Raw genomic sequence first — 26,182 nt, 5'->3', positions numbered from 1 at the left:
TTTTTTTTTTATTTTTTATTTTTTTATTATACTTTAAGTTCTAGGGTACATGTGCATAACGTGCAGGTTTGTTACATATGTATACTTGTATCACAAACTTTTCTTCGCATCTCCTTACACTGCTTCCTCATTGCTTTCTACACGTTTCTTAATATTCCCCCATCTTCATTTGTGCACTGTTCTATGTCTGAAATCATCCTCTGTATCTACTTATCAAATTATTATCCATTTTTCTTGATAGTACTTTAAAGCATTCTCCCTTCTCCACAATCTTAACATCTTTTTGAACCTCTCTGAGGTCAGTGATTTCTTTTATTCCTGTATTATTACAGATAATAGGAATCAAATAATTATATGAATGAATGAGTGGTAAACTTCTAGCAGACAGGAGTCTGGTTCACCTTGTATCACCCAAGCAGCCTTTTGGGAGATAGGATGCTTAGGTTTGAAGAACATGTAATCAAATACAGGTTAGGGACTGGGGTCCACCTCTTTATAGCTTGATGATCAGGGACAATTAGTTCTACCTCTTTGTAGCTTGATGACCAGGGGCAGTTAACCTTTCAGAAGTATCATTTTGTGAGTAAAATGAAACCTCAGGTAGGCTTAAAAAAATGATAATCAGTAGTTCTTTGTATGCAGTTCAGAATATGCAGAAGTATTTCTTGAATCTTTATACAGTTGAATTGAATCACCTTCTAGTGTGCTACTTTCCAAGGGATATTACTGATAAGTAATCAGTTATGATAAAAACATATAGTCTAGAATTCAGGGTAACCACACATGAAACAAAGCAAACTGTACAAGACAATAAAGTATGTGATACAGGAATTCAGAGGAGAAGAGAAGGTCATTAGTAAACCCAAGTAGAGTCCTGAAAGGTGATCTAAAAGCTGTGCAGTATTTGGAAGGGAGAAAAGGAAAGAAGGATAAGAACAATATGAACAAATATTGTAGTGAGCATGTTTTTGACATGAGGGGATATCAGACAAGCTCTAGAGAAAAAGCCAGTTTTGAAGAATAGTTACAATAGATCTACCTTGGAAAGGCCTTCAGACCTCAAGAAGTCTTTCCATTACTCGCCACTTCTGTCTCCAAATTCATTCAACATGTATATATTGATCATTGACACCATCTATTGTTTGAGCCTCATTTCCCAGTAGACTTCTCTCACACAGCCTTCACATTGAGCTTTTTGCTGCCTCCTGAACGTGGTCATTTTTCTGCCCTTCCCACCTTTAATGTCTCAGCAGCATTTGGCATAATTGATCCCGCCCTCCTATTTGAAACAGTTATTTCTTTTGGCTCCCTTATACTAGACTTTCTTGATTTTTCTCTTCTCTCCTTTGATAAAAAGGAGATTTATCAATCTCCTTTAAACTGACTCATTCTCCTCTGCTTGATTTCAAATGACTGAAATGCCCTAGGGTTCCATCTAGGCCTCTCTTTTCTCTGTGTCACTTATTTTTCCAGGTAATTTGTTTTGGCCACGAAGCCTAAAAACTGACTACATGCTACTGACTTGCCTGCTCTGGGCTCTCTTACTTGATCTTTGAGTCTTATATTCAACTGTACATGACATTTTCTTTTTACTGTGTAATAGACATCTCAAAACATCTCAGTAGACATCTCAAATTTTGAACGAAAACTTCACTCTCAATTTCTCCACTTCACCTGCCACTATTCCACTTTTTCTTGTTAAATGTAATTCTGTTCTCCTATTTACTTACGCTAGAAACCTTGGGGTTATGCTTTTCTCTCACACTCCATCAGTAAGTGGTCTGACTTCCACCTCTAAAATATATTCTGAACTTGATAACTTTTCATCTCTGCCTCTACCACCTTAGTCCAAGTTACTATCACTTCTTTCCTGAACCAGCCTCCTGTCTGCTTTCCCTACCTCCAGTCTTTGCTCTCTGTAGCCAGAGTAGCCAGAATAATCTTATATAAATGTAAATGTAAGTCATATCTTACCAGTTCCCGTTATAAAATGTTCCAGGGGCGGGCCAGGCACTGTGGCTCACACCTGTAATCCCAGCACTTTGTGAGGCTGAGGTGGGTGGATCATGAGGTCAGGAGTTCCAGACCAGTCTGACCAACATGGTGAAACCTCATCTATACTAAAAATGCAAAAATTAGCAGGGCGTGGTGGTGCACACAGCTCCTTAGCACCTGGAACAATGCAAGTCATCAAGTCTTAACTCCCATGGTAGTTTTCCAGAAGGCAACATTTCCATGTGAGATACAAAGATGAATAAGACTCTTGCCTTCTAGAAATTCACAATTCATACATTATTCAGTAAATATTTATCTGCAGTGTGTCACACATTATGCTTAATTTCTTTCTTTTCTTTCTTTTTTTTTTTTTTGAGACAGAGTCTCCCTCTGTTACCCAGGCTGGAGTGCAGTGGTGCCATCTCAGCTCACTACAACCTCCGCCTTCTGGGTTCAAGTGATTCTCCTGCCTCAGCCTCCCGAGTAGCTGGGACTACAGGAGCCCAGCATGACGCCCAGCTAATTTTTTTTTTGTATTTTACTAGAGACGAGGTTTCACCATGTTGCCCAGGGTGGTCTCGAACTCCTGAGTCCAGGCAATCCACCCGCCTCAACTTCCCAAAGTGCTGGGATTACAGGCGTGTGCCAGTGCACCCAGCCCATTATGCTTAATTTCTAAGGATATAATGACAAAGGTCCTTGCTTCAAGAAATTCTATTTTAGTTGGGTATGATTTCCTTTTATTTTGATTAGTAATATTTCATGATACATATGTTGGTGCTTGCTAGGTATAGTCTATAAGCTGTGAACGCTATGGAAGACAATAGGGCAGACAGATTATCTGCCTAATTCTTTTTTTTTTTGTTTGAGACAGAGTCTTGCTCTGTCACCCAGGCTGGAGTGCAATGGCACAATCTCAGCTCACTGCAAGCACCGCTTCCCAGGTTCACGCCATTCTCCTGCCTCAGCTGGGACTACAGGTGCCTGCCACCACGCCCAGCTAATTTTTTACAGTTTTAGTAGAGATGGGGTTTTACCTTGTTAGCCAGGATGGTCTCCATCTCCTGACCTCATGATTCACCAGCCTCAGCCTCCCAAAGTGCTGGGATAACAGGCGTGAGCCACCGCACCCGGCCTATCTGTCTAATTCTAATCTTTATGTTGTCTTTGTATTCATCACATAGTTACAGATGGCAAAGGAGGAAAATCAAAGGCTAAAACCATGGAGCACACCCAAAATATTTTCCTGGTACCATAGGCATGGCAAAATTACACTTGAGACAGGCAGTAGAAATTATTCAGGCATACTAGTGATAGGTCTTTATTTTCAATACTGATGAAAATAGTGTTTCTAATATTAGTTTAATACTCATTTAATATTAGTTTAATACTTCTGTTATTCCATAACAGCTATTTCACTTGTAATTAAACCAGAATCTTTGTGTATACATTTTAGTAGCATATTTGGAAGTTGATATAATTGACAGTTTCAGGAGGAGAAAAAAATAGAACCATGACTTATGTTTCTTATTTTTTGTCACTAATTTCATATACTCTTTATGGTTCTGATACATTTCTAAATTTTGGAACTTTGTTATGGACTTTACAAAATGTTGCTATGATTTCTCCAGTTTCTAAGTTCTGCGTATTACTGAGTCCTAAGTGAAAGCACAAGTATTTTGAATGAATTTTTACATAGCAAGTAAAGTTCTGTAGATTTCAATATTTTCTGAATTTTGACTGAAATCGTATTCTGTTATGCAACATTCATGAATATAAACAATAGCTTCATACTTCTGTTATTCTAGAACAGCTATTTGACTTGGAATTGAAGCAGAGTCTTTGAATACACATTTTAGTAGCATATTTGGAGTTGATATAATTGACAGTTTTGTTGGAGGAGATACATATACAGATATTATGAATTAGCATATGACTTGTAGAAAATTCTTAAGTGTACAAGGCATTTAGACTTGAAATTTAAAAACACCTTGGTAGAGAAAGAGTTAACAGGTTAGCTCCCCTTGGTGGTTCTCAGTGTGTTCTCTTGCCTTTAGGAGCTGAAAATATGATAACATTGGGCCCGGACATGCCTATGTGGAGGTTAGGGTACTCCTGGGGTTTTTGCAGCTAGCTGTAAAGCAAGCTAGAACTTGTTCATCTCTAAGTTCCTTGTTTTTCTTTCAACCCTTTCAGTGCCCTGCAGGAGTCATTAAATCAAAACTTCATGCTGATCATCACCCACCGAGAAGTCCAGCGGGAGTACAACCTGAACTTCTCAGGAAGCAGTACTATTCAAGAGGTGAGTTATGTCTCACAGCTAAGAAATAAAGGTAGCTCATTATAGCTAATGTTGACCCTGTTAAAGAGGGCTTATCTGTTCTGGTTGGAAATTCTCTTTATGTTTCATTATTGAGTTCTTAAATTTTAATTAACTGGAGCATCAATGATTACTGTAGATATACTAAATGACTTGACCTAGAAAGAAAGATGTAAATGGGAACTCTTGATAATTTTTAAACTAGTCAACTTGAAACGCTTCTTAAAAATAACTGATTATTATGTAATATATTTCATGGTTTTATAGTCATTATTAGAAATACTACTTAGGAAATTGTTGACAACATTCATTTTGGAGGATGCTTATATTTTATTTGAAAGGTTGCTCTTAAATAATTATTTATACTGTGTACTCTGCCTGTTTCTAAAAGGAATTTGAGGGGACTTTTCTTAAGCAGCTCAATCCTGCCCTTGGGCAGTATTCCTAAGATGCTGTTGGAGACTGTCTTTTAGCTTAGAATATGAGAAGAGTCTATTTATAGTGTCAATATTTTCTTCAGCACGACCAACCAGGGCCACTGTTTCAAAAGAGAACCTCCCCCAAGAGAGAAGAGGTACCTTCTTGGTATGCCTTGGGCCCCACCCACCTAAAAGCTAGTAATTTATCTCCATGGAGGGTGGGGGGAATATTTAAGGCTATGACAGGACTTGTGTTTAGAAACATTGAAATGATGACTATGTTGTATTACACCTTATAAATTATGAAAGCAACAGTCATTTGTCTACTAATTTTTTCTGAAGAGAATTAGTCATGCTTAATCTTGGATTATTTTATAATTTTTTTCTTAGACTACATTGCTTAAAATAATCACTTAATGTCATTTGAAAGAATAAGTTTTCACCCTAGTGTTTTCTTTCAGAAATACATGAACTGTTTCTGTAGACTATTAATGGTTTCCTTTTTTATATTGTGTTAATGAATTTCAGCTTCTGAATTTGACATGAATAACTCATTGCTTTCGGTTTGTTTTCTTTATTGATTACTTGAATAGTTTGTTGACTAGAAACTAAAGTCTTTAAAATTTTTTTCTGATCTGATTCCTAAACTGAATCATAGGTTTGCATTATTTGATTTTTTTCAGGATTTTAAATATGTATAAATTGTGATTTCATTTTCAACCTCCATAATGAGTATTTTATTCTCTAAATTAAGAAACTTAATTCCTTGAAGAATCATTTGTGTTTTTCTGGTAGAAATAATGTTTTGCTGTGGCTCCATCTCCGAGTTATTATAGCATCTGAAATTTTACAGGATAGTAAAATCTAAATTGTGTATGTGAATACAATGAAACAAGGAAATTTAGATTTAAAATAACTTCAGTTTAACAAAAGAAAGATCAGAGGTAAATTCATTTTATTGCTGACTTGAAAATTGAAGAATAGTATAATGTGTGATGAATAAATATAGTTTGCTTTTTTTTCCTTTGAGGTTGAATTTTCCAGCCATAATTTTGCTGCCACCCTCTCAACCCCCAACCCCCAGTTTCTGTTATTTGAGTGTGTTTCAGCTTTCTCCCACAAGAGGGCAGAAAGGACTATTCAGCAGATAGCCTAAAAATGCCATTCAGTGTTTTCAAATTAGCTTCTCTTATATTAACAAAAAGGAGCATAATGGCCAAGTTATTGTTTGATTTACAGATAATTGGCATATTGCAGGGAGGAGACTTAATTTCACCCTTTTAAATTAAACAGGGAGATTTAAAAAGACATAAAATATTCATTAATGTTCGGTGATTATAAAGTAGTGGCATATATTTATTTTGCCTTTATTACTGTTTCGATGGGAAAATACTGCAAATATTTCCGAAATCGAGTTGGCCATACTGACAAGTTGAAATGTTTAAGCAGCGTTAATGCAATCTGCTCACACCTGATATCCTATGCGGAATGATTCAAAATGACTACATCAATTATTAAAAGAAATATTTAAAATTCTGTAAATGTGCCATTGTGTGCCACAGTTGGCTGAAACTGTTCTCCATGGCCTGCTATTTAGATTATCAAATATATCTTAAGCTTCAAGGACTTAAAAACAGTAAATCTTTTTTATACCATTTTCTAAATGTCATTTTAAAAATGTTCCAGAAATATTTTTGCCAAGACAGATGTTCTTATGTATTTCTTGTCAAGAATTTGGTTTCTTCTCCTTTTTCCTTTTTTTCCCTTTAAGTTAATTTAAAATAATATTTTTAAATGCTAGTTTGCCAGGAACAAATAAATGCAGTTGCTACTTATGTCACTTGCTTCTCTGTGAGTAGACAGGTACACATAGGCTGTTTTATTCTGTACAACTTAGATAAAGGATGTGGGACCTCTCTGGGCCTAGTTCTATGACTTTTCTGCTTGGAACACCTGTGATGGAGGGGGTAGTTTCAGGTGAAGGACAAGGTGTTCTTATCTACAGCTATTCAATCCACAGTGACACTTAAGTATGTACATTTTTTCTTGTTGCATGATTGGAAATTTAGTTTGATTTTATCAAGATAAAAATATAATTATGAAGCAATTTTGTAGTTTTATTTTATAATGCTAGTATTTGTTTTTTATTAATGTGAAAGCTTAATGATACCATATGTGCTAAATTGTAAATTAATCTATCTCACCAGTTTCAGGAATTTCTTTTCAGTATTTAGGTCCAATAATAAATCCTGACTAATATAATTGATGGAAAGGAAAAAATGTTCAATACACAAAAGTTCCTGGTCATTTTTTAAGTGTATTTTATATATATATATATTTAATTTTTGAAAACCTTGCATTTTTAAAAGAAAACTTTGTACTATTTTTCACCCAGAGGGAAATTTCTATTAAATGAAATAGGATTGAAAAAGGCACTATGATTTCAACTTTTAATTAGAATAAAGTACATTTTAAAAAAATACTGAGTTAGAAAATAGCACTAAAATGCAGTTTGAATTTCAAATAAACCATTCAATGACCATATGGTCATTGCAAGTTAATGGTGATAAACCAAGAGGTGTTCAAGTGTTTGTTCATTCTGGCTTTGTGGTCTGCTGCCTCACAATGCGTGACTTGTGTCCTTTAGGTGCTCTAGATTTTAATTTAAGCCAGTTAGTTATTGAGGGTTTTCATTTTGATTTTTTTTTTTAAAACTCTGTACAAATCCTTCCACTTACATTATCCTCCTAGTTGAGGAGAAAGCAGTGACAGTATAAAAAGGTCAGAATGGAGAGAGTTACAAGTAGTCTTAAGAAGAAAAATCTTTTCTCTTTTCCATTATGAGCAAACAGCTTGTAAAAAATATCAAAGAATGCAACAGTAACTCTGTGATAGTCTGTCTTTGCAACCTTTTTGAGTCCTAAATTAGTTATTTGTCACACTTTAAAATTGTGAGTTTCCTTATATTTAAACAGGCTTACCTTATTTTAATGAATTTTTTTACACTGAGAATTCAGATTTTTCAACAGTTTATTGAGCAGATTCTAGCAATTCTCACTAATACTATTAAAGGTCTGTGGTTATAAATGCACTTGGGGTGGGTTAAATTAAGGGGAAAAAAAAGATTGATTGGCTTTCAGCAAATCCAAAACCCAGGTGTGGAAAAGGATATGAAGTCCCTGAAATCAAGCCAACTTTTCTTGGAAACTGATTCTTTGTTATCGGCCTTACTACTGCAAAAGCTTCTGTTAGGCAAAATATTGTTTTCTTTGTAGATGTCATATAAATTTAAGGAATATACACATGACCCAGAATAACAATAAGAAACCTAAGTATTTTTAGTGCAGAATCATGGAGTATTACTTACCTATTACAGCAAGAAGCATGATGAATAGCTTATTGGAATTATTTAAATCCTCTTCCAAGTTTCACTTTACCCCAGAATTCTCACTGTTCTTATTAATGTTGATTTAGTTCTTAATGGCATGAAAGGGGAAAATTGACAACCTATAAAGATGTATCTTGCAGTGAGTAGTAAAACATTTCAGTACTATTACGGCATTGTACAAACTAGTGATTAAGTGAGAAGCCAATAGAGTTGAATTAGTCTTAGGAACTGAATGAACTAAATACATAGATTGTACCAATCCTTAAAAATAATCTTGGCTAAATAATCATGAGGCTAACTCTGATTCTGAACATTTGAACCTAATGTCGGATTTTGTGTGTTGTGTCTATTTTTCTACTTGCTACTTTCTTAACTTGCTTGACTAGCGTATATTTTGGACTATTCTCCTTTAATGCTGGTGGCCAGTACGTAATTAAAATATGTAGTCTTTTACAGATTGTGGTAATTATTGATGTTCTAGTAGTGGTTTGACTATAACTCCTTAACTAACATGGCCTTTCTGTAAATGTTTTAAGTATTGGGTGTTTTTTTTGGTTTGTTTGTTTTGTTTTCCAGTATGGGGAGGGTTGGGGTTGCTGGCACAGAACTGAAGTAAGAGTAGAGTAACTGAGAATGTGCATATGCAAGAGGGTAAATTAAGTTGTGTGCTTATTTAATTAAAAGTGTAAGTGGTTTGTTTTTACTGCAAGATAAATGGCATATATTGGATCAATTAGAATGAACCAATTTAATTAACATATATTATAGTTTGATTTTTTAAAATTTGAAATCACGAATGACATTTTAGCAAGAATGAAAGAGATAATTTCATCTGCAACTGGGCAGTGAATTCAAGCCTTTATTCAGCTTTCAGAAAAGAAGATTACACATCTTTTAAATATGCATATATATTATTAGTTTCAAGTTGCATTTGAAAACTGAGATCTGTTGAAATCATACCACTTCAAATAAATAAATCAGTAGGGATCATTTTATAAATATTGAGGTTTCCTGTGATTCTTAATAAATTATCCCCTGAGGTAATAAATTTAATATTTATAATGCAGCTCTTTGGAACTGACAAGTCTTTTCCCCTCTCTGGAAGTGTTTTAGAATAATCTGGATTGGATATCTTTTTCGGCCCATAAAAGTATTTGTCTACCTGCGTTTCAAGACGATAGAAGCAATGACATTTTAAGAATTAAGAGCAATCTTTAGCCTTTTGTTACTTAAGATATGTGTATCAAACATCATAGCTGACCACATTTCATAATCTGTGATTTGTGTGTTGGTAGTTTTGAAATGCCTGGGTTAAGAGAAATTACGTTCAGTTATCAGAAACTAATAAACAGAAGATTTTTTTATATGCAAGAAAAGGCAGAGAGTAAATAATTGCACTGGTGACCAATACTGTAATAATCCTGTTTTACAATATGCACTTGACAGGTTGTAATAGTGCTAATTGAAGAGACTAATTCACACTTGCTTCATTCTATTCAAAGGCAAAATCAGCAGCTTGTTTTGCTTTTGACCAGATGGTCCTCATGAACACCTACTGTGCACTTTAAGTGCTTTACTAGAATTACAAAGGCCGGGGGCTGCGTTCGACTCCAAATGATTTGAGAAGAGAGAGAGGGGGGGTAAAAGAACCTCTGTGCTCAATGGATTTGGTGCAAGTAAATTAATTCTAGTGGACCCATTACACACTGAGCCCCCTTTTCAAAGCTCTGAGCCTCCTCGCTTGCTCTGTAGCAATGAGAAAGAGAAAGGCAGATTACTGCAAACAGAAATAAAAAAAAAAGGGGGTATGAAAGGGAGAAAAGAGGCCTTGAAGCCTTTCATATCATTTGAGTTTTTCAAGTGCGTTATTTTTGGGGAGGGTGGATGTATGAAAAGCCAATTGGAGTTTTTTTTGTTTTAAAGTGCGCTATTTAAGCACCATGAATATAGGCGCAAGAGCAACAGTTGACTGAGTTTACTGTGATGAAGCTTTGTGTCCGAGGATGAATCAAATTCATTATATTCAACTCTTTGTGTTTTAACATGAATGTAGGGTTAGTTTCACAAGACTGTGTCTGTTTAGGATAATTATAATTTAATATTTTCCTTTCATAAAGTTATCACTGTAGATGTCTAAAATTTTAATCAAAGCAGATTTTGTACATTGACTTTGAAGCACCCTGACAGTTTAAAATTCAAAGGAAAGCTTTTTTAGTTTTCAAAAGAAAAGAAAGGCTCATTCTAATGGCATTGAAGGAGAGATTATTATAACTAATTAGAAGTCACACATCTGTTAGCTTTTGGTTTGTGACTTATTTATGTATTTTTTGGGTAAAATATATACTTTAAAAATATATTGCTGTTATTGTGTGAACCTAAAGGGATAAAATGCACTTAAAAGAGAACCATTTGTTTGAGCCAACCATTTTTTGCAAGTCTCTAGATGGTCCTATAAAAATATGTAATGCAGTAAAGCACATTAAGTGTGAATTGCAGTTGTATAATTAATAATCTTAATTTGGAATATGCTTTCAAACAGTATTTTCACACAATTCTGTTATCATAATTCTGATTATCAACCAAAGTTATGAGATAAAAAACTTGTCCAGTTTGTACAAATTTGTACTTGTTCCTTATCCTTAAAGCTATTCACGTATAGTACTGTAATTTGGAATACTAACAGTGTAAAATAATTAGTTCTTATTGTAAACTATGTGGGTTAGGACACAAGGAATCAAATATAGGAATATACATCACCCGCTTTTTATGTTTTTGTAGTTCTAAATTTAATTATTATGATATATTTTGGTGGCATTGTTTACTTTTGTTTGATGGCATATATTACTGCCACCATGTTCCAGTTCATTTTAATTATAGCTATTATCAAAGAATACAACAAAATTACACTAATAGTGTGTAATGATAATTGTGAAAGTTTCATAGTCTTTTTAAAATTTGGATCATCTCTTCAAATGAATGTCTAGAATTTATATTTTAAAAGGCATATTGCATCAATATGCTTTTTATGTCAGTAAGTTTTAGTTACAGTTTTAGAAAATAAAACACAGAAATGCACAAGCAACCACAAAAATATTTTTTATTTCTCAGATACTTCATTTAAGAGGGTAGCATGCCTTTTATGTATTTAAAATAAAATGTGATTCATATTAATGTACTCATACTTTGGGAGTGCTCATTCAAATGTAAGTTTTAGGGTGAAGAGGGATATAAGGAGAGTTCCCAAACCTTCCACCAGCAAAATATCCGATGAAATTTATAAGTAATGAGGCATTAATGAATTGATATCCTTGGGGAGAAAAACATTTCAAGAAAAAATATGAAAGATTAAGAAATACTCACTGCAGAAATTTTTTTGCAGCAGACCATTTAAAATAAAGGTAAAAGTACTAGATTTCTTTCTTGTAGGTACAATAAAAAGCTATCTTTAAAGCCAGAACCTTAGTTAGCAGAAGTGGATTGATCACGACCATGTAGTCACTTATTTCACTTATTTAGATGGGGCTGATTCTTTGGTTTCACAGAGACAGTGCTCCTCATGCATGAAGAAGAGGTTTTTCTTTTTCAGTATTAAAATATTAACTCCTAGATTCCTGAATGCCAGAGACAAGGTTCTTTTCCTAGGGTCTGTGTTGGGAAAGGCTATAATTTCTTCATAGATGTAGTAAGTACCACATTACTTAAGCTGAGAACCATTGTAACATTTAACTATCTTCCAGTCCTAAGATAAGAAATAGTAACCTCTTCATTCCTCCCCAACCCTCTGTAAAACAAACACACACACACACACACACAAGGAATTAAACCACAGGATGGGTAAGTGAATATAAAGTGTTCATAAATATAAGCTGGACCAAGACTTGGCATATTAAGATAAGGCCTGCAAGTAGAAAATTATTTACATGTTTATCTTTATATGCCAAAGGTTATTTGGTTACAACCTCTTAAAACATCTGGTTATGGTAATTTTTCTTTTGTCTAATGTGTCTTGTGTATGACTCAGTGTTACACAGTTAAGCAGTTTTTCTTTTTCAAACATATTTTTTGTGATTAATGTTCTTTTAAAAAATCCTACTGCTCAATATAGGGCTATAGTGTAGTATCTTATTACCCTCAATATATTTCTATTATTATTTTGAAAAACTTTTTTTTTTTTTTGGAGAAAAAATATTTTAAAAGCTTGTAGTAAACATTTTATATAAATGACAAAATGTATTCCTTGCTTTGTGGTCATTGCGTGACCAGACAGTAGAGTACTGGATTGTTCTAGGGTTTTACAGCTGCAAGGCAAAAGCATCTGCTCATTGCAAAGCCGGCATTGTTTAATTTTGACACTGACTTTTCCATGAGTCTTGTACCAAGCACTGGATTAGATGCCACTAAGATGAAATTTGTTTTAAGTTGCTCCCAAAGTGCAGCTGTTCCTATATACAGCCTTGTAGCTTAACCAAAACAGACAGACATAGAATCAATCAGAATCTTTGTACAGGGTCACCTCAGTAGGCTAGGGGGCCCCAGAGAATGTTAATGATATTATTTGTCATGAATAACTGCAAAATTAGTTTCTGGGCTTATTTAATATCTATAACACAGCCCCCCACTTTTTAAAAGGAATAGAACTATTATTAAATATTTAGTTTTTTAAACTGGATTATCATGGCTAAGTATTAGAGTACCCCTGTATGCATTAGGCACTATTCTTCCACAATCAATTGCAAGAAAAATGATTAGTTTGTCGGTCAGTAAAGTAGTGATTGACTGAAAATAAGACCTATTCTAAAATTGTTTGCTAAAATCTTGAAAAGTGGACATTTTTATAGAATGATAATTTTTCTTTAATGTTTCAAGTGAATGAAAAATGAAAGAGCACCTCACTTCCCAGGTTTCCTGGGATTGTGTGAATTTCTACCCAGCTGGTCCAAATTGATTGATACAGGGCCAAATATTTGTCTGCCTACATTTCAAAGTCTATAATTTGCTAATGAATTGTGGTAATAATCTTTCATCATACATGAAAGATTTAGCCAAACAATTTGCTAAGTATATATTTTGATCATAAAATTTCTGGACTTACACCAAGCTTTACATCTACTTTACAGCTAATGCATGGGGGTGGAGGGAAGGCAGTAGGAAAAATAATACTGAGCATGGACACTTGATGGAAAAAAATGAAGGACGTGTGAGGAAAGAAGGTACTTTGGAAAAGAATAATACTGGGAAAGTCCCATGAGTGACAGAGGAAAACCAATTCTATTTGTACTTAGAGTTCAAAATAGGATTTTAAAAAATGCCAGTACAGTTTTAGTCCGCAGTATCCAGAGGTATATGGTATCCATTTAGATGAAGGCAAGGAAGGAATCTTTTTCTGTTTTGGCTACAGCTATTCCACACATTGATTATGATTATAATTTCCTAAAAACTTGATGCTGCAAAATCTAATGCCCACAAAGTTTAAGTAATTGAGGCATAACAATCAAAGACAAATGTTTGTTGGGGTTGATTAAAAAGAATCTAATGAAGAAATAAATGTGATTTGACTAATTCTAGAAGAAGCTGAGACAGTAACCTAGTAAAGCTTTTGAAATGACTGTAGGCACCCAAGAGAACATTTTCTCCCTCCAAAACGAGGAAAGACTGTATAAAGGAAAATTAGGCTTGTGTCTGGGAGGATATGTAGCATTAAGTTACCTTTGCTTGGGAAAGTGTAAACCTTAATTTTTATTTATTTTGGGAGAGGAGCATAAGATATCCTCCACAGGCAATCCAGGATTACACTATGGAATGAGAGAGCTAGGCAATGTTCAAAATACGACTCTATCTTACACGTGTAATACCTCTTCCATTGTTAGAAATCAAGGTGCCATGATTTCTTATTTGACTTATATAATTTGAATTGTTTTCAAGCTGTCCATGTGGAGAGTCTTAAATAATATTGATAGAATTTCCCTTGCCTAGCCATGTAATACCAAGTAGTTTAAAAAAAACAAAAACAAAAACAAAAAAAAAAAACAAAAGACCAAGCACAGTGACTCACACCTGTAGTCCCAGCACTTTGGGAGGATGAGGTGAATGGGTGAATGGATCACCTGAGGTCAGGAGTTTGAGACCAGCCTGGCCAACATGGCAAAACCCTGTCTCTACTAAAAGTACAAAAATCAGCCGGGTGTGGTGGCGGGTGCCTGTAATCCCAGCTACTCAGGAGGCTGAGATAGGAGAATCACTTGAACCCGGAAGCTGGAGGTTGCAAGTGAGCCAAGATCTCGCCACTGCACTCCAGCCTGGGTGACAAGAGTGAGACTCCATCTCAAGAAGCAAAAAGGAACTTTGTCTTATAGAGAGAAATCATATATATTATAAAGGAGATGGACCCTCCATTGTATAGATTTTAAAGATAAGCAACTCTAGAATTTTTATATACCTGTGGGACCTCTTAAATGTATAGTTAAATGGCACATTTCCAGAGGATTAATTTGTATTCATTTATATAATTCCTCTTTTGTTCTCTGCTAGAAGTAAGCCACCTTTAAATGTTAGTACACTGGATGTCTAATCAAGATGGCACCATTGAACTATTTTTTTTTTTTTGAGTGCAGTGGCGCAATCTCGACTTGCTGCAACCTCCACCTCCCAGGTTCAAGCGATTGCCCTGCCTCAGCCTCTTGAGTAGCTGGGATTACAGGTGCATGTAACCACGCCTGGCTAATTTTTGTATTTTTGGTAGAGATGGGGTTTCACCATGTTGGTCAGGTTGGTCTCGAACTCCTGTCCTCAGATAATCCGCTTGCCTTGGCCTCCCAAAGTGCTGGGGTTACAGGCTTGAGTCACTGCACCCGGCCAACAATCTTTAAAGTATTTAGGAAAGTTAAGAATTTATGTTTAACTAGAGCTTTATTCGGATGAATAGAAAATTTTGTTTTACACATTGACTTTCTCAGCCTCTTTCCTTCTATTTTGCTGACAGTTAAAAATCTATCAATTTAATACATGCCATAATTTTTTTTTTGAGACAGTCTCACTCTATCGCCAAAGCTGGAATCCAGTAGCACTGTCTCAGCTCCCTGCAGCCTCAGCCTCTTGGGTTCAAGCAGTTCTCCACTTCAGCCTCTCGCGTAGCTGGGACTACAGGTGCCCACCACTACGCCCAGTTAATTTTTTTTTTTTTTTTTTAGAGAAGAGGTTTCACAGTGTTAGCCAGGATGGTCTCAATCACCTGACCTCAAGATCCGCCCGTCTCGGCCTCCCAAAGTGCTGGGATTACAGGCGTGAGCTAGCAAGCCTGACCTACTTGCCGTTATTTTTTGTAGGTATATTGTTATCACATTATGGTAGTTACTATAGCAAATACTTAATAAAGTTTTGGTTTGGAAACCTTTGTGGGTTTTTTTTTTTTCCGGGCTATAGTATTATAGAAGAGATCCATAATCATTACTATGAAGGAAAACTTATAATGAAAATCACATTTAAATAAAATTAATTATAAGTGAAATAATTAGTAAGATTCCTGATTTTTTTAATGAAAACTCAATTTCAAAAGCAAATATTAGAGTTATAGGTTATGTATACGAAATTCAAAATATGCTGTTAGCATTTGTTTCTAGTCCTTTTGGTGTTCTCTTATCAAAGGCACATTATATTTGCATGCCTGCCTTTGCCTAATGAAAATGAGAAATAAATTCCTCCTAATAGGTATGTTTATAATGTCCTATAATAATCATCATCATAAGAAAAGCGTATCATTTAAATATCAGTTCATTGCTGTTGAATTGGGAGATGTTTCCCTTATTCTTCATATCATAAATAAGGAAATCTTAAGACATTTTTAAAGGCTGCTATTTTTTTGCTGGTCAGTTTTTTAATAATGACATATATACATATAGATTACTTTGCTTGAAATCTGAAGTATCAGAAATATAGTAAATATCTTAAGAGTCTTGATTTCTGTTAATAATTATTTCAAATATTGATTCTAAAATTTGGTGATTATGTGGGAATTTAGAAATCTCATGTGCTTCAAGTGAACCATTTATGTGGGTGTGTGAGAGAGAGGGTGTGTGCTGGTCTGTAGGCAGTGACTGTATAATTAAATGTGTAAATATGTTGCTATGAAATGTAAGTAATCTTTTAATCCTTAGGGTATCACTTAAAAGGCTCAGGGTTGAAATAGAGTTTTCTGTTGCCATGGTGTTTGAATTTCTGTAAATCAGTGTTTTTTTAATGAATGATAAGGAATTTTATTTTTTATCTTAAAGTAGACTTTTACCTTATATGTATATGCTACAAAAGATTGTAAAAGTAAGTTATATATCCATAACAAGGCTTTCTAATATATAAGATTTTATAATACTGAGAGATAATAAATGTAAATGGTACAATTTGATGTCATTAGCTTTACTTGTAGTAAGTGAATTAAAATTCCATATGGATGTTAAGACTGTGGAACCAGCATAAGGACAGACAGATAGATTAGTGCACTAAAATTGAGAACCTAGAAAGAAACCCTTACATTTATGGGCAATTAATTTTCAGCAAGATTACCAAGAAAATTCAACATATGGTGCTGGGACAACTGGATATCTACATGCAAAAGAATGAAATTGGACTGTTCCCTCACACCAGACAGAAAGAAAAATTAACTCAAATCACAGATCCAAATCTCAGACTTAAAACTATAAACCTCATAGAAGAAAACAGGAAAAATTTTTCATGGTTTTTGGGTTAGGTAATGGTTTCTCAGACAGGACACTAAAACCAGAAACAAGGACAAGTAGGTTATTTGAACTTTATCAAAATTAAAAACTTTAGTGCCTCAGAGGTCATCATCAGTAAAATGACAGTTTACAGAATGGAAGAAAATATTTCCAAATTGTATATTGATAAGAGACTTGTATCTAGGATATATAAAGAACTCTTACAACTCAATAATAAAAAGACAAATAATCTAATTGAAAATTGGCAAAGATCTGAATAGACATTTCTCAGGAGAAGATACGCAAACAGCCAATAAGCAAATGAAAAGTTGCCCAAAATCTTTAGTCATTAGGGAAATGCAAATAAAAAATCCAAAAAAATTGAAATCAGTGTGTTAAAGAGATATCTGCATTCCAGTATTCATGGAAGTAGGCTTATTCATGGAATAAGCAAGATATGGAAGCAATCTAAGTGTTCATCAATGAATAAATGGATAGAGATCATGTGGTATATATTAATATATACGACAGAATACTATTCAGCCTTTAAAAAGAAGAAAATTCTGTCATTTAGAACAACATGGGAAGACATGGAGGACAGTATGCTAAGTGAATAAACATGATCTCACTTATATATAGATTCTAGAAAAGTTGAACTCATAGAAGTAGAAAGGAGAATGGTGATTACCAGAGGCTGGTGGTGGGGTGTGGACAAGTAGGAATGAGGAAAGCAGAGATGTTGGTTGAAGGATGCAGAGTTTCAGTTTGACAAGAGGAATAAATTTTAATCATCTTTTGTACAGCAGAGTGACTATATGTAGTAATGTGTTATATATTTCAAAATTGCTAAAAGGTTAGAATTTAAATGTTCCCACCACACACACACACGCAAAAAAAAAAAAAAAAAAAAAAAAAAAAAAAAAAAAAAAAAAAAAGCACAGTAAATACTTCAAGTACTGGATACGTGGGGGTTGTTGTTGTTTTCTTACCCAGGCAGCAGTGCAGTGGCACCAACAAGGCTCACTGCAGGCTCAAACTCCTGGGTTCCATTGATCCTCCCATCTCAGCCACCTGAGTAGATGGAACTACAGGTATGTGCCATGATGCCCAGCTAATTTTTGTATTTTTTGTAGAGATGAGGTTTCACCATGTTGCCCAGGCTGGTCTGATACATCTAGGCTCAAGTGATCTGCCTGCCTAGAGTGCTGGGATTACAGGTGTCAGCCACCATACTGGCCTGCTGGATATGCTAATTAGCTTGATTTAATCATTTCACAGTATATACATATATCAAAACATCACTTTGTACCCCATAAATGTATACAATTATTATTTGTCAATTAAAGAAAAATGGCCAGATGTGGTGGCTTACGCCTGTAATCCCAGCACTTTGGGAAGCCGAGGCAGGCGGATCACCTGAGGTCGGGAGTTTGAGACCAGCCTGAGCAACATGGAGAAAACCCGTCTCTACTAAAAATACAAAATTAGCCGGGCATGGTGGTGCATGCCTGTAATCCCAGCTACTTGGGAGGCTGAGGCAAGAGAATCGCTTGAACCCGGGAGGTGGAGGTTGCGGTGAGCCGAGATCGCACCATTGCACTCCACCCTGGGCAACAAGAGAGAAACTCCATCTCAGAAAAAGAAAAAAGCAAATTGAACTACCCCTTCACACCACTAGGATGGCTAGAATTTTAAAAGGTAGGCTGTATGCGGTGGTTCATGCTGGTAATCCCAGCACTTTGGGAGGCCAAGGCCAGCAGATCACTTGAGGTCAGAAGTTTGAGACCAGCCTGGGTAACATGGTGAAACCCCATTTCTACTAATGACACAAAAGTGAACTGGATGTTGTGGTGCATGCCTGTAGTCTCAGCTACTGGGGAGGCTGAGGCATGAGAATCACTTGAACCTGAGAGGTAGAGGCTGCAGTGAGATTACACCACTGCACTCCAGCCTGGGCGACAGAGTCAAACTGTTTGGAAAAAAAAAAAAAAAGACGACAGTGACAAGTGTTGTATTGGCAAGGATGTTGAGAAATGAGAACTATTACACATTGTTGGTGGGATTATGACCTAATCTAGTAGCTGTGGAAAAAGTTTGATAGTTCCTCAACATGTTAAACATAGTTACCATCTGTCTGACCCAGCAATTCTACTCCTAGCTATATAACAAGAGAATTGAAAACGTACGTCCACCCACAAATGTGTATGTGAATATTTATAGTAGATGGTTCATAATAGCCAAAATGTAGAAGTCCATTAATGAACGAATGGATAAACAAAGTATGGTATATCCATGCAATGGAATATTTTCAGTCATAAAAATATGGAATGAAATACAGATACGTATGACAACGTTAATGAACCTTAAAAGCATGCTAAATGAAAGAAACTAGACACAAAAAGCCACATATTGTATAATTACGTTTATATCAAATGCCCAGAGTAGGCAAGTCTCTGGGGCATCTGGCTGGAGGGAAGGGAAGATAGGTAATGATTGCTATTGGGTTTGAATTTTTGTTGTTTTTGTTTTTATGTTTCATTCATAATAAGTTATGTAGCACAATGCCTTTTAAATATTAAACTTCTTCAAATAATTATTTTCTTTGTATGCAACAGTTTTTGTTGTTGTTGTTGCTTGCTTGTTTGTTTTTGAGACAGAATCTTGCTCTGTCACCCAGGCTGGAGTGCAGTGGCGCGATCTCAGCTCACTGCAACTTCCACCTCCCAGGTTCAAGTGATTCTCCTGCATCAGCCTTCCGAGTAGCTGGGATTACAGACGCGCACCACTACACCCAGCTAATTGTTTTATTTTTAGTAGAGAGGGTTTCACCATGTTGGCCAGGCTGGTCTTGAACTCCTGACCTCATGATTGCCCACCTTGGCCTCCCAAAGTGCTGGAATTACAGGTGTGAGCCACCACGCCCAGCCATTATGCAACAATTTTATGTAAGAAATGTAATTTAAACACTGCACAATGATCTTCCTATGTATACTGTAGAGTGTTTAATAAACATGGAGAGTCTGTTTAAATCTTTTTTTTTTTTTTTTTTTTAGGCGGAGTCTCGCTCTGTCGCCTGGACTGGAGTGCAGTGGCGGGATCTCAGCTCACTGCAAGCTCCGCCTCCCGGGTTTACGCCATTCTCCTGTCTCAGCCTCCGGAGTAGCTGGGACTACAGGCGCCCGCCACCTCGCCCGGCTAGTTTTTGTATTTTTAGTAGAGACGGGGTTTCACGGTGTTAGCCAGGATGGTCTCGATCTCCTGACCTCGTGATCCGCCCGTCTCGGCCTCCCAAAGTGCTGGGATTACAGGCTTGAGCCACCGCGCCCGGCCGAGTCTGTTTAAATCTTAATGTTTAATGGGTACAAATTTGTTTTTGTTGTATTACCTCTACCTACATAGGCTAATTTTCAGAATTCTAAAATAAAGTAACAGAAAATAGAACAGCATGTTTTTAAGGTTCATCTGTGTTGCACATGTAATCTGTATTTTATTCCTTTTTTAAGACTGAACGATATTCCATTGTATGAATATACCACATTTTTGTTCGTTAATTCCACCTTTTGGCTATTATGAATAATGCTGTGAATATTCATATACATATTTTTGTTTAGACATACTGTTTTTTGTTGTTGTTGTTGTTGTTTTGTTGTTGTTGTTGAGACAGAGTCTTGCTCTGTCGCCCAGGCTGGAGTGCAGTGGCGCAATCTCGGCTCACTGCAAGCTCCACCTCCCAGGTCCATGCCATTCTCTTGCCTCAGCCTCCTGAGCAGCTGGGACCACAGGCACCTGCCACCACACCCAGCCAATTTTTTGTATGTTTAGTAGAGATGGGGTTTCACCGTGTTAGCCAGGATGGTCTTGATCTCCTGACCTCGTGATCCACCTGCCTCAGCCTCCCAAAGTGCTGAGATTACAGGAGTGAGCCACTGTGCCCCGCCTGGACATATGTTTTCAATTCCCTTGTTATATCTAGGAGTAGAATTGCTGTGTCAGATGGTAACTTTACTATATATATGATTTTTTTCTGTGTTTTACCAATTGTTGTAAAATATACATAGCAAAACTTAGCATTTTAACCATTTTTACATATATAGTTCAGTTACATCAAGTAACATTCACATTCTCTTGCAACCATCACTTTAATCCATTTTCAAAACCTTTTTTGTCTTTACAAACTAAAACTCTGTACCCATTAAACAGTAACTCTCTATTCCCCTTTGCCTCTAGCTCCTAGCCAACCACAACTCTACTTTCTGTCAAATTCTTAATTTGACCACTCTAGGTATTTCATAAAGTGGAATCATACAGTATGTGGCCTTTTGTGTCTGGCTTATTTCACTTTACTTACTGTTTTCAAGGTTCATTCATGTTGTAGCACATGATAGAATTTTATTTTATTTTATTTTATTTTATTTATTTTAGTTATGTTATGTTATGTTATGTTATGTTATGTTATGTTATGTTATTTTGAGAGAGAGTTTCGCTCTTGTTGCCCAGGCTGGAGTGCAATGGCATGATCTTGGCTCACCGCAACCTCCGCCTCCCAGGTTCAAGTGATTCTCCTGCCTCAGCCTCTCAAGTAGCTGGGATTACAGGCATGCGCCACCACACCCAGCTAATTTTGTATTTTTAGTAGAGACAGGGTTTCTCCATGTTGGTCAGGCTGGTCTCAAACTCCCGACCTCAGGTGATCCACCCACCTCGGCCTCCCAAAGTGCTGAGATTACAGGCATGAGCCACCGCACCTGGCCAGACTTTTATTTTTTTTAAGGCTGAATAATATTCTATCATATGTAAGTACCACATTTTCTTTATTCATTAACGCACTGATAGACCGTTGGGTTGTTTCCACCTTTTGAGTATTGTGAATAATGCTGCTATAAACATGGGTGTGTAAATACATCTTCAAGGTCCTGCTTTCATTTCTATTATGTATATACCCAAGAATTGGGATTGCTGAATCATACGGTAATTCTGTGTTTAAGTTTTTGAGGAACACATTTCCACAGTGAATATACCATTTTACATTTCCTCCAGCAACACAGAATGGTTTCCATTTCTCCATGTATGAACCAATACTTGTTATTTTCTGTTTTACTTTCTTTTATTTATTTTGTTTTGAGACAGAGTCTCGCTCTGTTGCCCAGGCTGGCGTGCCTGGCAATTCCACCTCCCGGGTTCACACTGTTCTCCTGCCTCAGCCTCCCGAGTAGCTGGGACTACAGGCACCCGCCACCACGCCTAGCTAATTTTTTGTATTTTTAGTAGAGATGGGGTTTCACCGTCTTAGCCAGGATGGTCTCGATCTCCTGACCTCGTGATCCGCCTGCCTTGGCCTCCCAAAGTGCTGGGATTACAGGAATGAGCTACCGCGTGTTTTATTTTTTTAGAATAGCCATTCTAATGGAGGTAAAGTGGTATCTCGTGGATCTGGTTTGCATTTTCATAATGGCTAGTGATTTTGAGCATCACTTCTTTTTTTTTTTTTTCCTTTGAGATGGAGTCTTGCTCTGTTGCCCAGGCTGGAGTGGGATCTTGGCTAACTGCAACCTCTGCCTCCCAGGTTCAAGCAGTTCTCCCACCTCAGCCTCCCAAGTAGCTGGGATTACAGGTGCATGCCCCATGCCTAGCTAATTTTTGTATTTTTAGTAGAGGCAGGGTTTTACCATGTTGGCCAGGCTGGTCTCAAACTCTTGATCTCAGGTGATCCACCTGCCTCAGCCTCCCAAAGTGCTGGGATTACAGGCCTGAGCCACCGCGCCCGGCCAATTTTGAGCATCATTTCATGTTTTTATGGACCATTTATATTTTATATATCTTCTTTGGAGGAATGTCTATGCAAATCCTTTGCCCGTTTTTCAGGTTGGGTTTTTTTTTTTTTTTTTTTTGGAGTGCTGAAACATTCTAGAATTGGTTAAGGTGGTTGTATGACTTTGTGAATATATTGAAAACCACTGAGTTGTACATTGGAACATAAAAAGGAAACTAAATATGAAATGGAGAACTGAGGGCTTATAAGACAGCTACACATACAAAATTAAAAATTACTCCGAAAATGAAAACTAAAGAATTGGGAATTATGTCACTTGAATAAAATATAAAAATACCAAGTTTCAGGTTGGGCACGATGGCTCATTCCTGTAATCCCAGCACTTTGGGAGGCCGAGGTGGACGGATCACCTGAGGTCAGGAATTCGAGTCCAGCCTGGTCAACATGACAAACCTCCGTCTCTGCTAAAAATGCAAAAATTAGCTGGGCATGGTGGCACTGGTCTATAATCCTGGCTACTCAGGAAGCTGAGGCATAAGAATCGCTTGAACCCGGGAGACAGAGGTTGCAGTGAGCCAAGATTGAACCACTGCACTCCAGCGTGGGCGACAGAATGAGGTGCTGTGTAAAAAAAATCCAAAAAACAAAAACAAGTTTCAATATACCAATGTTTGCCAAGAGTTTAGAGAACTCTTTTTGAGATAAGGGTTTTTCCTTTCTATTGAAGTTAAACCAAGAAAAAATAGACTTTGTAATGTTGGAGACAGTTTTCTTGAGTTTGATATTAAGCACTGGATAGTTTTATGGAACCATAGTTTATACGTGTTCCTCCCCTTCCCTCCCCTCCGCTCCTTTCCCCTCCCCTTCCCCTTTTTGAGATGGAGTTTCGCTCTTGTTGCCCAGCCTGGAGTGCAATGGTGTGATCTTGACTCACCGCAACTTCCGCCTCCCAGGTTCAAGTGACTCTCCTGCCTCAGCCTCCCGAGTAGCTGGGATTACAGGCATTCGCCACCAAGCCCAGCTAATTTTGTATTTTTAGTAGGGACGGGGTTTATCCATGTTGGTTAGGCTGGTCTCGATCTCCTGGCCTCAGGTGATCTGCCTGCCTCGGCCTCCCAAAGTGCTGGGATTACAGGTGTGAGCCATGGGGCCGAGCCTCTGTTACATTTTTTAAAGGGGACATATTTCTACTCTGTTTCTGACTATTAGATGGCAGTTATGTTGCACTAGTAGAATAACATTTCAAGTGGGTTAATTCCAACTTTTCTAGGTTATAACATGGACAGTGGTACTATTATTGGATACTTTTTACATTATCATACAGAGTTCCTGTAAGTAACCTTGCATAGTGCTTCCATCAGTACTTTTCTGTTACTATAATGTAGCGGAAGTGTATTTGAGCAGGGGATGAATAGTTTAGGGAATAAAGATATTAATTAGCCTGTTAGGAAAACATATTCTCAATGAGGAAATTATCATATATCATTTATATTTCTAGTTGAGATCCATTAGAAAGGAGAATGGTTTTTACTTCATAGTAATTTGAGTGTATTTCTGGGCAAAATTTGCTAGTCGATGGTATTCTAGTTGCTGACCTTGAAAGTTCATGCCAACTTCATTGAGGGGAAAGAGAAGGGAGCTTCATGTTGAGTTAACGTTTTATACTTTTCAACTCCTTTCCCCAACCTTAGTTCATTTGATTCTTAAAGTATCTACTAGTGTCAGTAGCTGTACACTTGTACACATATAGCTGAACAAGATGAAAATGGCATCTCGTGGCTGTGCAACACAATGGTCCTGGTGATGGTGTTAATATAGGACTTGATAGTCAAGTCTTCTTGCTATGTAAACAGAGGTACTGATACAGAGGATAGGTTAAGTAGTACTCAAGAGTTCACAATAAGGTCATTGCTTTTCCCTATTTTATGATTTGTAGTGCTTTCTGTGATCCCATTTCCTAAATCTTCCATTAACTATACTATACTATACTATACTATACTATACTATACTATACTATACTATACTATACTATACTGTCTACTATACTATATACTATAACAGTAGTTTACCTCACCCTCCTTCCATCTCACTACTTGGACTCTTTCTTTGTCAGTAAAGTTAGCATACCAGTAGGAACACTTCCCTGACAGATGTTGTTTGTGAGAATGAAAGTGAGACAGTGTAGGTGAATACAACTTTATTAACTCTAGAATACTTTTTTTAGAAGTTACTTGTCTTTCCATGTACCTCAGATTTTACCAACTGATATTTACTTACCTGCCTCTGAACACATAAATTTTTTAAAAGGATGTGATTTCTTGCTCATGTAGTTCCCTCAGCTCTTCTCCCTCAGCCTTGCCTCTTATCCTGATGCCATTCAAAGATCTGTATGTGTTTCAAGAAGACTACACTCAGCTGACACATCCTTCAGGAAACCTTCTATAATCCTGTGTTCTATATGAACATAACCTCTCCTTATGTCCTGAGTTAGCCTTGAAATACCACACAGTGATATTGTGCCTCATACAACATTCATTTGTGTAATTGGCTTAGTCCATCTTATAGCCTATATACTTTTCGAGGAGGGGTGACTATATCTTACTGATGTTTATATTCTCTATAGAATAGAATGTTTTAAGAAGAGTTAAAGAACAAATAGTATTTGTCGAAATTAATTGAATTTCATTAAACCAATCTATAGCACTTTCTATTATATCTATATTGTAGTACTTATTGGTGTTAACTTGCAAACATTCCATTGAAGTTATTAGTTGAATGCTGGAGCTGACTCCTATTAGTGCAAGAAAGCTGATTATTGAATATTCAGGAATTTTGTGAATCTGACAAAGTGTTGGTACCTTGAAATTAGCTTCAGTGGTATTGTTTATCTCATGGAGATTGGCAGACTCTTAAAAGCACTGCTTTTTGTTTTGGGAGAGCCATTTACCAGTACATCATTGGTTGTATGTTTCTAACCCCCACTAGAGTATGAGCTCCTTCAAGTTCATATCTGCCTGAATGCCTCGACTGTGATAGGAACATTTTTTGCTGAATTAATGAATAAATAAGTGATTGAGTATATCAGCTGCTTTATTCCTCTACTGCCTGACCCCTGCTGGCAGAGACCGAATTTCAGAATCTAGTGAATATTTTGAGACTGAGTTTTAAAATGGCCCATTGTCATAGGCTGTAGTTTCTTCTTCAGAGTTTGAACCAAAAAAAAACAGTCTGTTGGAAATCAAGGCTGTTAAACACACAGGTTTCAATAGCACAGTAAGGATGGCATTTCTGTCTATTATCACCTTGTTAAGCTACTCCTGCTATGACTTTGCTACCTAATAAGTTTTTGGCATCTATTGCTTAACTAACTCACCTTTCAATTTCCAAGTTGGAAACCAATAGTGTGAACCATCTCAAATTAGCTGAAAGATGTCCTTTCACATTATAAGAGGTAACTAACTGATTAATTTTTTCTAGTCATAGATGCTATAATACCAACACATAAAAAATACAATATCTTAGGCCGGACGCAGTGACTCAAGCCTGGAATCCCAGCACTTTGGGAGGCCGAGACGGGTGGATCAC

The 26,182-nt window shown here is 36.5% G+C and overlaps 1 protein-coding gene and 1 pseudogene across 3 annotated transcripts in view; one reads left to right on the top strand and one right to left on the bottom strand.

Moving 5' to 3' along the window:
* The window catches only part of FAF1 (Fas (TNFRSF6) associated factor 1), a 535,277-nt gene that overhangs the window by 251,969 nt on the left and 257,126 nt on the right, over positions 1-26,182 (top strand). For both annotated transcript variants that reach the window (XM_011926246.1, XM_011926245.1), the window contains one exon: positions 4,192-4,297. In XM_011926246.1, coding sequence (XP_011781636.1) covers positions 4,192-4,297 — 106 coding nt within the window. The remainder of the gene's footprint in view (positions 1-4,191; positions 4,298-26,182) is intronic.
* LOC105500721 overlaps positions 12,407-26,182 on the bottom strand; it is a 26,051-nt pseudogene continuing 12,275 nt past the window's right edge. The window contains exon 2 of the transcript XR_001000070.1: positions 12,407-12,582. The product of XR_001000070.1 is annotated as a TATA-binding protein-associated factor 2N pseudogene (transcript). The remainder of the gene's footprint in view (positions 12,583-26,182) is intronic.

Source organism: Colobus angolensis, unplaced genomic scaffold (genome assembly GCF_000951035.1).
Source record: "Colobus angolensis palliatus isolate OR3802 unplaced genomic scaffold, Cang.pa_1.0 Scaffold68, whole genome shotgun sequence".
NCBI lineage: Eukaryota > Metazoa > Chordata > Mammalia > Primates > Cercopithecidae > Colobus > Colobus angolensis.
Note: the sequence above shows the minus strand (reverse complement) of the source record. Positions and strands in the feature narration are given on the sequence as shown.